At 34.5% G+C, this 13619-nt stretch overlaps 1 protein-coding gene across 1 annotated transcript in view; it reads right to left on the bottom strand.

Moving 5' to 3' along the window:
• LOC111511307 (interleukin-1 receptor accessory protein-like 1) overlaps positions 1–13619 on the bottom strand; it is a 131762-nt gene that overhangs the window by 5807 nt on the left and 112336 nt on the right. Inside the window, exons 5-6 of the mRNA XM_074184392.1 lie at positions 1650–1780; positions 201–506 (exon numbers count right to left, since the gene is read on the bottom strand). Coding sequence (XP_074040493.1) covers positions 201–506; positions 1650–1780 — 437 coding nt within the window. The remainder of the gene's footprint in view (positions 1–200; positions 507–1649; positions 1781–13619) is intronic.

The following is a 13619-nucleotide window of genomic DNA, read 5'->3' as shown; positions in this document are numbered from 1 at the left end:
TTCAAAAACTCAGAATTTTGAAGCTAGAAAATGTCAGAAAATTTAGTATTTCATATGTCTTTTTCTCATTCTTCTCTGTGACACACAATGCGAGCAAAGAACATTTCAGGAGAATCAATATGATTGTATAAAGTAAGCATCTCCGCCTCATTAACTTCTTTTAAAACTACATTTTTTGAAGTACACATTTTTATACTCACACATACTGACGCTGGTGGTCAACTCCTTCGAAACGCACTTGTAATTGAACCGGTCTTGCAGGGTGGGGAGAAGCACCCCCAGAGCGACGTCGGAATCTTGCGGGGCGAAAACAATCATGGCGTCTTTGTCCTTTCCATCGTTCTCTTCGAGAGGACTGAAGGCATCCTTCATCCTGACCTGTACCTTCAGGCCGAAATTGAGGTATAGGACTATCAAAGCCAAACCGGAAAACAGCACGGCTGACATGATCAGGATCATTTTGACGACAGGAACGGGATTAGGGTTCAAGTACTCCACTTCGTCCACTGAAATTCCAAAATGGGCGAAAATAAGAAAAAACAGCTAGTTGAGTGTGATTGAAAACAATGAAAACTGAGAAAATGGTTCACCGAGTCCCAGAATATATTTTTATCTGTCGATATGTGAATATTACTGGAGTTTTTTCAAACTGGTTTGATCTTCCTCTTGAAAATAATCTCTTGGTGATCGAAACACATGTCGAGGTGTTAAAATAACGGTTTGGTGTTGGGAAAAAATCCAGTAACATTCATTACTACACCAAAGGTTCCAAACAGTGCCTCACGTGTATTGTATATGTATTAATTATATAGTTGTTGGCTCAGAACTGAACCAAAAACGCTTTCAGGATTTGGTGCACGTGTATACAGTCGCATACCTAGACGGAAATCTATGCTACTGCATAAATCAATGAAAATATTTTCGGATAGCTCTGGTAGCATTTGGATTTTACTGAGCAGCTCTAATTTGATGTTGACTTGCCAAAAAAAACTCTCCTCAGTAGGAAGATTTAATAATTTGTCTCTGTATTCCTGTTCACATTGACTTGCAAGCGAGGAGCGCTCAAAGTATTTCACCACACCAAAATCTGTCACTAACATCGCTTTAGATTTTGTCGAACAATCACTGGTTCTGACGAAATCTAAGACAATTCGTCATTCCAAGGCATTTCTACATCGTTTGACATATGCCACTAAAGAATTGTTCTCCAGATTTCCAGATGATAGGATTAACGTTGTCCAACAGACCTACTTATAGGTAACTGTCGGCTGAAACACCTTATGAAGATATTTGGGCTGTCGGAAGATAGTGTGTCATCTCTGTTCGGATGTATGAATGACAAAACAGCAGAGCATATACTTTTTGCCTGCCCCGCCTCGGACTCAACTAGGTGTTCTGTGTTTGGCAAATTTTCACTTTTGCCATCAGACATTAAAGATCATTCATGAAAAAAACGAATCAGTTGAACTCTTTTAGTGCACTGCAGAAGAAGGTAGAATACATTCCTTCACTTGGAACCTAATCAATTAAAATTGATAGATCGATAGATATGTATAAACTATGCAAACTATGAGTTTGAAACACTAGATACTTATTTACTTAGATACTATTTCAACTATATAATTCATTTGTTAGTTGAAAACACTTACCTTTTTCTATGACAGAAACGAATCTCTCTATCGTATTTCCAGGTTTACTGATAGTGCACACATACGTTCCGAAATCTTCCTTGCTCAATTCGTCAATCATCAGGTAAGTCCCAAACGTTTGCCCATCTTCCCTAAAATAAAAAAAAAATTGAACTGTTGAGGGTGAACAGGAATAATGATTTTTTTGACAAAAAATTTACTTATTTCAATTCATGAAAATCGTTGAAAAGCTCGAGATGTAATGAAGGAATGTATAACTATAATTTTGTTGATTGAAACAAGGCACCAATATATGATGCATCATTTCAAATTGCAAAAATAAATTCTCCGAAATAAGATATTGAGGAATTTTTGGGAAAGAAAATAAAAAAATTATAATCCCTTCAATTCAAATATTGAGGAAATATTAATATTTTAGAGTGTTACAGTCATCAATACCTTCCCAAATTAAACTATACTTTCAAGAATGGCTGATGTTTGGTCGTGTTAGGAATCATACGTTAAAAGGTAAGACCTCGTTATTCCTTAGCTCGCACAAGTTTCGACTTTTGAGAGTTGTCGTTCGTAGGGGGGGGGGCGACAGTTGGTTAATTGAAAAACAGATTTTAACAGACAGACAAATCCATTGACAATAATTCGAAAAATTGTTTTTTCGCCAATTGGTATATAGAAAATTCAAACAAAGGTATATCTAGTAGTACCTTATTTCTAATTTGTACGTTGTATTAGCAGTTTAGAAAAATTAGTAAATACATATTCTGCTTGATTTCACTCCCAAATTAGTAAAAAGTTTTCAAAAAAGGCCTACTAGTCGAAGTAAGTACCAGAAAAGCGCTGTGTGATTAATTAATCAAATTGATCATGTATCTACATTTTTCAAAGTGTATGCGAAATGCACCTACGATATTCACAGTTAGGAAACTAGATTTGCATACAGGCCAAATTGAATTTCAGCAATTTCGTTAAATAGATTCAACAATTTGAAATTATGCGTCCGTCAGGTAGAGGTTCAGAGGTGTCTCCATTGAACGATATTGAATTCAAAAAAGTTTTGATAGTATTGAAGAATTTTGAAATGATAATCTACTGAGAAATAATCATTCACTTATTCACTTTTGTTTTGTATTTTACTTTTCGGAACATATTTTATATGGGAAAGAAAGTTTTTGGCTTTCTACTGAAAGAAAAAAAAATATGTAACCCTTTCAATTCAAATATTTTATATGTACCTACGTCAAAATAGATATCAGGTTTTTTAAAATTTCATTGGAATAAGTAAAGTTTGAATTTCATTTGGGGTGATGACTGAAGACGATTGTAGATACTAACAATCGAAATGTCGTGAAATAACGTGTCTTGGAATCTCTTGACTTTTTATTTGCATTTTTATTTCTTTATATTTTTTATTTTTGTTAAATCTTTCTATTTCTACTTGTATTTTATTTCACTATTCTTTCATTTCAGGTTATTTTGCTTAATATAATTGCTATTCATTTTTAATTCTCCTTTTTTAGTCGTTTCAGGGATTTCAAATCATTTTATATATTAGACAATGGAAGTCCGAACTAGTGAAATTCATCATGAAACATTGTCAATCACCTTCAAACTAAAAAAAGTTTCACATTTCTGTATATATTACGCGTTTATTCATTTTTCTGTGTGAGGTATGCTTCAAACTTTGTGTTGAACAGTCAAATTATCAATGAAATAATTGAATATTTGAAAATATACCAAACTAGAATAACGATTTTGCCTTGATATAGTTTGAATTTATTCGATTCCGATGCCAAAATGTGTTGTTCTGGTTTACATTATTTTGATCAAATAAGAGATATGTTTGTATGGCGAATCTCACAATATCTAAGCACAGAAGGTAGAATTCATGTATAAATGCAGTTTAATGAAGGTCCAAGTGTCGACCCTTGAGGCATTTTTTATTCAACTTCCAGCGCGTACTGGCAAAATGTATAAGATGTAATACAACAAATGAAATGAGTTCACTGACATTATAAACAGTAAATTCTCTCATACACCCTTTCTCCTTCGGCCAAAGCTCTCTGAAACAATTTATCATCCAACAACATTTCCGATTTCCTTCCTCGATTCCAGGCAGTAAATTCCCAAGAAGAAAAACAAAAGATCGCTTGACGATGTCTTGCACAATGATTCCGCAACCGCAACTTACTGCGTATTTCTTTTGTCTTTCAATTCATCTAATTTTTTCAATTGACACACCGTCCGCAGGTGTTCGCAGCGTGCGAAGGAGTAGTACTTCTTTTATGGAGAAAACCGCGTGAGTCACTTTTTAATAGGTTTCTACCATTAATCATTCAAACAACAAATACTTTAGAGACTGGTTATCAGAATTCGGTAAAACGAACAGATGCATTCGAAATCATTTATTAATTTTCCGTGAAAAGCGATCAGAGCGCAAAAATAATAATTAATGTTGCACAAAAATAGTGCTTGCTCTACGCTGTATTTATATACATTTCCAAATAACCTTCAATTATCGGTCTTATTTTAGTTTTCCCGGAACTGTTTTGCCTGTAAACATGATAGTAATATGCAATATTTTGCATTGAATGATACATATTCCAGTTTTGACCATCCCCAGATAACACTGTGAAACATCACCAATGCTGAAGTCTTGCATCTCTTCCAGGAGATGCATTGTAAAAGATAATTTTAGTTTTTATATACAGTGTGACCCATTTAAGATGGAAGCACCCTTATAAAACTTACATTTTTCAACCGATTGGAATGTTTTTTTTTTGTTAGGTAGATATTCAAAAAGTCTATTAGGACACCAAATATCATGAATAAATCTCAATTTCCAGGGCCAACTAATCTTATTTTCAAAGGTCAAAAATCTAAAAAAATTACTAGCGATTTTTTTAGAAAAACTCTGACTACACCACTGGATTTGTGACATTTTCAAATGGGTAACATGTAAATTACGTTGAAATGCGTCAATCAATAAAAAAGTTATAAAGGAATGAAATTTGAAAAATATGCCGTTTAATCAACCCACCAATTCATGTTCAGGAATTTTATGAAAATTCTGAATACACCACTGGATTCAGGATGTCTTAAAATATCACTGGTCACAGTTTCATCGAAATCTGTTCAGTAATAAAAAAGTAATAAGGGAATGAAATTTGAAAAATATGTTGTAAAATGAAATTTTAACAACGTTCTTACTACACCACTGTTGATTATTGAAAAAATTATTGGGGTGATTATTGCAATGTCGTACAATTATAACATCTGAAAATCATGATGGTAAAAATAGTCGAAGTGGAGTGGATACATAAACAAGTACAATCAGGAGAGAACTCCTGGGTAATCTTCATGAAAACAATTTCAACAATATAAGACAAGTCTAATGTACTCCCAATAGAAATTATAACGAAAAAAATATGCAATGGATAATAATTATTATCATTCCAATAGGTAACATCAGCTGTGATTTCTTCCTTTTGTTGAATAGCAAAAAAAGAGATTTGCAATTTTAACTGCCTGTTATTCAGAATGCATTAATGAAATAAACAAGTTAGCTGTGACTTACAGTTTCTCATCTAATTATTTGCGCATGAATTGTCATTTTGTTAAAGTCTCATTTTGTTACGCACCATTAGTGAACTGAATAATTTGTGTTTCAAAATAAAAACAGATAATGGCTCAATTGTCAATTCAAGAAAAAATCGAAATTATACGTCTTTCCGGTGATGATTACCGGAGTGAAAGAGAAGTAACTAGAATATTCAATGAAAGACACCCAAATCGTCCAGCCATAAGTAACAGCACGGTACAAAAAATAAACCAATCGGACTGGAGCAGTAACCACATATATTTTAAAGAACAATATACGAAGAAGGAACAAAAATAACCAGACTATATTAGATTACTTCAGAAATAATCCAAATAGTAGTTTGAGGGATGCCAGCTTAGATTTAAACTTACCTAGGGAGAATGTTAGGCGATGTCTGAAGAAAAATAAATTGAGGCCATTTAAACCAAAGTTTTTACATACTCTGGAACTAGGTGATCAAGAAAAACGATTGGAATTCTGCTTATGGGCCCAGGGCGAGTATCTTAATGACAGGCAATTTTTAAAGAAAATTTTATTTAGTGATGAAGCTAGTTTCACAACAAATGGAGTGGTTTCATCACAAAATATTCGCTATTGGGCCACTGAAAATCCTAACTGGGTGATAAACTGTAAAAGGCAGTATTCAGAAAAAGTGAACGTTTGGTGTGGAATACTGAATGAACGGATAATTGGACCATTCTTTTTCGACGGCAACATGAATGGCGCAATTTTCCTACAATTTTTAAGGAATGAATTTTCGGACGCAATAGATGAACTTTCCCTTGCAGAAACAAGGAATGAATTTTCGGACGCAATAGATGAACTTTCCCTTGCAGAAACAAGGAATTTATATTTTCAGTTAGATGGTTGTTCCATACATAATGCGGGAATTGTGAAGAGTTGGCTGAATCAAAATTACCCTATTCGTTGGATAGGAAGGGGGAGTACATTAATTGGATGGCCACCAAGATCGCCTGACCTTACTTCACTCGATTTTTTCCTTTGGGGTTATGTTACACAAAAGGTTTACAAATCACGACCAAGGAATCGAGTGGAACTGTGCACCAGAATTCAGCAAGCTTGCGATGCAATTACTCCACAACAATTGAGGAATACTTTAAAAAATATTCGTAAGCGATATGATAAATGCATTGAATTGGATGGAAGTTTGGTGGAGGCCACCAGAATATGAATTGCACTCATTTATTTTTCAATTCGGTATCTTCTTGGTTTCTATTTTTACATTGATTGTGAATAAAAGATTGTTTTCCGCTAGTTTGTAGCAATTAGAAAAATGTACTTACAGTTAGTTTTTTGTAGATTCATTTGAAATTATTGACACTAAAGTTTGTTGTGATAAACTGATTGATTGATATGGTTCGACATACATTATGAAAGGAAATTGATTCTCCCATAAACGTTTCATGATTTTTATTTGAATAAATAATATTTTGTTGAATATTACCCCTAATCCAGTGGTGTAGTAAGAACGTTGCTAAAATTCCATTGAACAACATATTTTTCAAATTTTATTCCTTTATAACTTTTTTATTACCGAACAGATTTCGATGAAACTGTGATCAGTAATATTTCAAGACATCCTGAATCCAGTGGAGTATACAGAATTTTCATAAAATTCCTGAACATGAATTGGTGGGTTGATTAAACGGCATATTTTTCCAATTTCATTCCTTTATAACTTTTTTATTGATTGACGCATTTCAACGTAATTTACATGTTACCCATTTGAAAATGTAACAAATCCAGTGGTGTAGTCAGAGTTTTTCTAAAAAAATCGCTAGTAATTTTTTTAGATTTTTGACCTTGAAAAATAAGATTAGTTGGCCCTGGAAATTGAGATTTATTCATGATAATTGGTGTCCTAATAGACTTTTTGAATATCTACCTAACAAAAAAAAATCATTCCAATCGGTTAAAAAAAGTAAGTTTTATAAGGGTGCTTCCATCTTAAATGGGTCACACTGTAGAAAAAACTTCCCCCTTTTGTTTCGTTTGGAAGCGAAATTTTGCGGATTAAAATCCCAGAATCGTATCAGACCTGATTTATTTTAACAAAACTAATATTTTGACAAAACGGCAGAAGCAATGGAAAATAAAGTTTTTGGCTTTCTACTACTCCATATTGGTACAGAAAAATGTGGAAATCTTCCAAAGAAAGGAAGGAAGTAATCAATTTTAAAAGAAGTTACTTTCTACACAGATGTGGAGATCATGCAAAGAAGTAACTTTCAGACAAAAATTGGAAGAAAAAGCCTTCCTGAAACAGCTATTATCATATAAACATTGAATTACACGAAAGAAAAATTCTTTCGAAACAGATACTTTTATATGAACACTGAATTATATAGAAAACACTTTTCTCTACTCGATTTGTATTCCAAGCATTCGTAAAGGTATTGAATCAGATATTATTCACAGGATCTTTACACAATATACTAAATGAAAGGTAAAAATTTCACTTACTTGGAACTCTGTCATGCTCAAAAACTTTCCTTTCTAAAAAATTAGTCACTCCTTAAAATATAACCTTTCGTGATATTTCGTAGAAAACATTTTCCAAGACTGCAAAAAAATTGCATCGTCTGGGACGTTTCTAGTTTTTCTCCCATCTTTTCATGATACCCATTCAAATATTGTACTTTCTGTACTAGTTTCTTTATGTCATATTATTCAGGTCATAGTATGGCAAGCTATAACTGCTCCTTTGTTGCAGTGTCTGCACCTTAGGTCTCCGTTATGTTGCCTTATTTGGTCAAGTGCCTCTAAATGCACAATGTCCAGTGACCAGATCTGTAGATTATTCTGAGCCAATCCCAGCTATGTTGAAACAGGCCTTCAGTCCAAAAAAAATTCTTGTGTGTACCACAGATATCTCTGATAATATTTCAGCTCAAAAAATCTCAATACAAAAATATGTCAATGATGTGCCTAATATGAAGAAACAGGAGTAGGTACGGCGATCAACTAGGGAAATACCTACAGTCCATGAGAATTGTTTGTCCTGAGCCTTTATTTATTGAGATGTTAAAGCTGAGCTATTATTAGCTGAGATATTTGTAGCCTAGAAATGAGGATAGTGTACCGGTTGAGCTAGTTGGACCAACAGTTTCACTAGAATGATTTGTGTGTGACAAACGGTGCAAGTCTTGAGGTCAAATGTCATACTGCCGACTCGCCTGGCTTTCCCCTACACATTCCAACCAGTTGCTCAGTGGGCCACGGTAAGTCATTTTAATTCAGCAACGTGTCAACGTTAATTTTTTAGTGATATCCACAACAGTATACGGGCGCTCTAAAATCTTTACAGAAGGGCAAGAAGATATCGAATATGATCCACGCCCAGTTGCCGAGTCTGTAGGAACCGACAAGGAATCAGTAAGCCCAGAAACTACGCGGTAATCAATGCCCTGCGAGAATTCTCAGTCACTACGACTGAAGAAAGATCAAATGTTCAAAACAAAATTCAAGGCCATGATGATTATCTTTTTGATATCCATGGATTTCTATTATTAGTAAAGTGAATAAAGAATATTATCTTGAGGTGCTAGCCACTCTCCGTAAGCGAGTAAAAAAGAAAGCGACCAGTTGAAATATCCACCATACCTACCAGATCAAGTACGTCGTGACTTTTTTAAGTTGCCGAAACTGAAGCAAACATTAAGAGGAACCAGGTTTGATACACTGGAAGCTGTGAAAGGAAAAGCGACGGAGATTATGAATATGCTCTCAGAAAATGACTCAAGACACTGTTTTGAACATTGAAAAATTCTCGCGTAAAAGTGAAAAAACTAAAGGTGGTTACATGAGTGTAACTCCAAATTAGTCAAAGTTACAACCCCTCGTATAACTTTGTCATTCACGCCGGTAACTAGACCGGACAGACCGGATGTTCGCGTAGTTTGGTCAATGCACCAACCAGGAAGCTGTGAAAGGAAAAGCAACGAAGACTGTGAACATGCTTTCAGAAAATGACTCATGACATTGTTTTGAACTTTGAAAAATTCCTGCGTAAAAGTGAAAAAACTAAAGGTGGTTACAAGAGTATTACTTCGAATTAGTCAAGGTTACAATCCCTCGTATAACTTTATCATTCCCGCCGGTAACTAGGCCGGACAGACAGGATGTTCGCGTAGTTTGGTCAATGCACCGACCGGAAAGCTGTGAAGGGAAAAGCGACGGAGACTATGAACATACTATCAGAAAATGACTCAAGACCCTGTTTTGAACTTTGGAAAATTCCCACGTAAAAGTGAAAAAACTAAAGGTGGTTACAAGAGTATTACTCCGAATTAGTCAAGGTTACAATCCCTCGTATAACTTTGTCATTCACGCAGGTAACTAGGCCGGACAGACCGGATGTTCGTGTAATTTGGTCAATGCACCAAGCGGGAGCAATCGTTGAAGAAAAACAAGACGCGGCTAGATTCACTAAAAAAACTCGCTGACAACCGTCCCTTTATTTTGATATATCCTCTCAGTCAATAAATCGAGTTAAACATCGATCCAAATCGAATTGTCTCTGCAAAAGATAAAGCGGCCGAATGCGTTTCTATGTGTAGACCGTGTAAGAAAAAAAACGCCTATAATTACCGGTAATTGGTAAGAATTCCGGTACGAGAAGCGCAAACGTGGCAAAAACACGGCCACTAAGGAAATAAAAGACCGTGTAGACCGGTTGTTAAGAGTCAACTCGATGTCGTCGTGAGAACTGGCAGGGCATATATCGTATCTTCTGGTGCTTCTCTTGTTATCTTCTTCGGCCGACGCATTGTCTTTATCTAGTTTTCTTGTTCGTTTTTTACGCGCGAGGACGTTAATGGGTCCCGCCGGATAATTATAACGAGTTCGACATGACGGAAAACAGGGTGAAACGCGATTCACATTATGGTCTGTTTCGCGCGACTTACTTTTAGCCTCAACAATATCGTCAACGATCTACAAAGCTGGATTATTATTTTGTTTAAATTACATATCTTTCAAGAATTAAAATATCAATAGAAAGGGGCTTTAAGGTTTTGTAACAATAAACAATCTTCGTTTTTGAATTGAACTTGATGAAGATCCCTTTCAGAACTCACTTGTAAGATTCATTTTGATTTTTACTTTGGAAGGTTACAAAACCGCAACACGTGTTTGTTTAGAATGAAAGAGGCTATCGGAAATACATTTTAGGGGTTGCGTTTTCCACCCCTTATAACGATGGGTTAAACCATATAAATTTCTGGCTGTGTCTTTTTGGTAGTAAAAAACGTCAGGTTAATTTCAATATTGTAACTTTTTTAGTGCTTGTGAAAAAAATTCTTATACAAATTTTATGTATCCCCTGTACATGCTGTATCTTAACAAGGGATGCTCCAATAATTGAATAGAACTGGCCGATACTTGATGAAAATCCATATTTAGAAAACTAATCAATAGAGTTTATTCTATGATTTTCATTATAAGGGTTTTACAAAAACCGCGACACGTGTTTCGCTATATAATAGCTTCTTCAAGCAAGTTATGCTTGATTAGTTTTTTTTTAAGGGATGCTCCAATGAAATGTCTTTATATGAAAGATCCTATCTTTTTTTCGATAAGAAATCACCTCCTTAAATGTTTTACACTTATTTAGTTACACCCTATATTATATATCAATTAAAATTTCATTATAATAGGTTTGTGAAGAAACTACACAATAATTGATGACATTACTCTATTTTCAATAATACATTTTTTTTAATGCATTATGAATTGATTTACTTGAATATTCCAAAGTTTTTTATTTGTGATTTCTGGACCATCTATCACATTTTGAAAAGTCAACAATAAATTTACTTCAAACATGTCGCTACTTGCTTCTTATGTATTTCTTTTCTACAATTTGCAATCAAAAGTTTGAAAAGACCCAAACTTATACACATCCACCCAGTATGTTGAGAATGACCTTCATTATGTTTTAGGGACGGTATAAAACTCATTGTCAACGAAACTCGTTACTCTAGATTAACATTTCACGAAAAGGAATGTAGAATTTAAGAGAATTTTATAATTCAAGTCTTCGGTTCATGGACGCGCATACTTCGGCAATCAAAAAGGAAGTTCTGTCACCTTTCCATTTACACAAAAAAATAAATACTGAAATAACATTATCTTAAAAGATTGTGTTCGAGTTGATGGAATATTATTATTTTTTTGTGTAAGCAAACTGTTGCTCTAGTAAACGGTAAAGATATACTTTTATGAATGGGTCTTGATAAGGGGTGTATTCGAGCCCGTGCCGATCCTGAACCTGAGCCGGAGAGTCACGAGCCCATCCGAGATCTGGAGCCGTTTTCAGCTTATTCGAACCATGAGAGGATCTTGACCCTTTTCACCCCTTGGAAGTAGATTTATAAAACACCCGTTATATAAGTATCGTCAATTATCTAAATAAGTGCAAATAGAGGTTCTAACTTCTTTTTCAACCGCTTAAGGCTTGATTTTTGACAAACCCCGACATTACATATCGATAGTAAAGGTTGCAAACTGGTTGTCTATCTGGTGGAGAACCAACAATCTACAGCATGATCAAAACATCATCAAGAAATAAATTTATTTTCAAAGTAATCTCCATTTTTGTTAATTTCACAACTCCAAAGATGCACGCATGCTCAGAAGAAAACCGCGCGAATCTACTGTAGCTGTAGTAAAATTATACCAAAATCCTCAAAAGTAAAAAACATCAAATTACAATAAACACTAAACTATACAACAACTCAATTTTTCAAAACGTTTTTTGCCTCTCCTGAAAAATAATACATTTTGTAGTCAAGTTTGCAATCTTCGGTATCGATATGTTTACTTTTATGTTTGATTAAGAAACTTTATACCGAATTTCGTGTTTTGAATGTTGTAAATGACAAGAGTAGCCTACCATGAGGTCTAGGCCTACTACGAGATCTAGGTTTGAATTAGGGGTTCGAGAATCCCCTATAGTGTCGTTTTATATTTAGCAAATGAGGATCAGTACCAAGTTTCATGTTTTCAAAGTCAAAAATGACGAATATCCCATCAGAAGGTCCAACCCCTATTTCGACCCCTTGAATATAGAATTTAAAAAATCCAAATGTAAGCATTTTTTTACATCTAACCCCAAGGTGTAAAACAAGTTTCAAGTAGTTCTTAAGACGGATCATTGAGATGCGCCAAATTTTACATTTCTAAGGTTGGGCGTTAATAAATGAGTATTTTCTCAATATAAAAAATAATTAACTACTATGTAATGCAGAAGAGTCTGTATCAGTTTTATTCTGAACATCTACACATAATTGGCTGAAAAACAAAAGTGGAGAGTCATCTGCATATAAACAAGTAAACGCCTCTGGTAGTACTAAAGGTAATTTATTCACATATTAAGTAAATAGAATAGATTGTTCACAGTAGTTTCGTCCAATTTGTTTTTCTCTCCGAACAAATAACCTTAGCACCTGACTTCGCTACAAATTTTTCTAAAGAGTAAATTTATTAGCCATTCATCAGCAAACATTTAAACGTCCTACGTCAAGCAGTGAAACGATTGTAAAACAAATGTATTGTTCGGAGAAACAGTGTTTCGACTATTCGAAAAACAACTAAACTGAAACGGCGGAAATAATGGCAGAGGCGACGCGAAAACACGTAACAAGCATTTCTTTGACGAATCATTGAACAAAGGACTCGAAGGAACAAGGGACCTAAAGGCAAGGTTGAGATTGAATTTAAAAACGTCTTCACAGCAATAAAAACGTTGTTATCAATGTACCAATAATGAAAGCTTTTTGCATTTGAACATATTTTGCTCAACATCTTGAAGCCTTTGACAGTGTCAACATTTCATTTCACTTCAATAACTGTTTTATTAAGGTTATGAAATAATATTTGAGAAGCAGAAAACAAAAAGCCTCCATTTAGATGAATGATATGAGTTTTCATGCAGAAATTGCAGAAAAAGTTGTACCACAAGGAAGTGTACTGTGTCCGTTACTATTTATTATTTATATAAATGACTTGTCAGATATATTTAAAGAATCGAGCACATTTGTTGTGCTGATGATTCAAGTCTCATTTTGCCAATTGATAGCCGAGATACTTTGGAGAGCTTTTTACAAAAAAATATCTACCAAAACTAATTTGGGACATTTTAGACAAGTGACACCAATGCAAACATTCTAATGCAATTTTCATCAGGTGATGAAAAAAAAATCTGTTTTTCCGTTAACCAGCCGTCGCCCCCCTACGAACGACAACCCTCAGAAGTAGAAACTTGTGCGAGCTAAGGATAAACGAGGTCTTACCTTTTAACGTGTGATTCCTAACACGGGTTGGACGATAGCAAGTGAAGATCGATCGTTCAG

The sequence above is a fragment of the Leptinotarsa decemlineata genome, unplaced genomic scaffold (genome assembly GCF_025532065.1).
Source record: "Leptinotarsa decemlineata unplaced genomic scaffold, Ldec_3_MD MMD2_tig00026354_RagTag_RagTag, whole genome shotgun sequence".
Lineage (NCBI taxonomy): Eukaryota > Metazoa > Arthropoda > Insecta > Coleoptera > Chrysomelidae > Leptinotarsa > Leptinotarsa decemlineata.
Note: the sequence above shows the minus strand (reverse complement) of the source record. Positions and strands in the feature narration are given on the sequence as shown.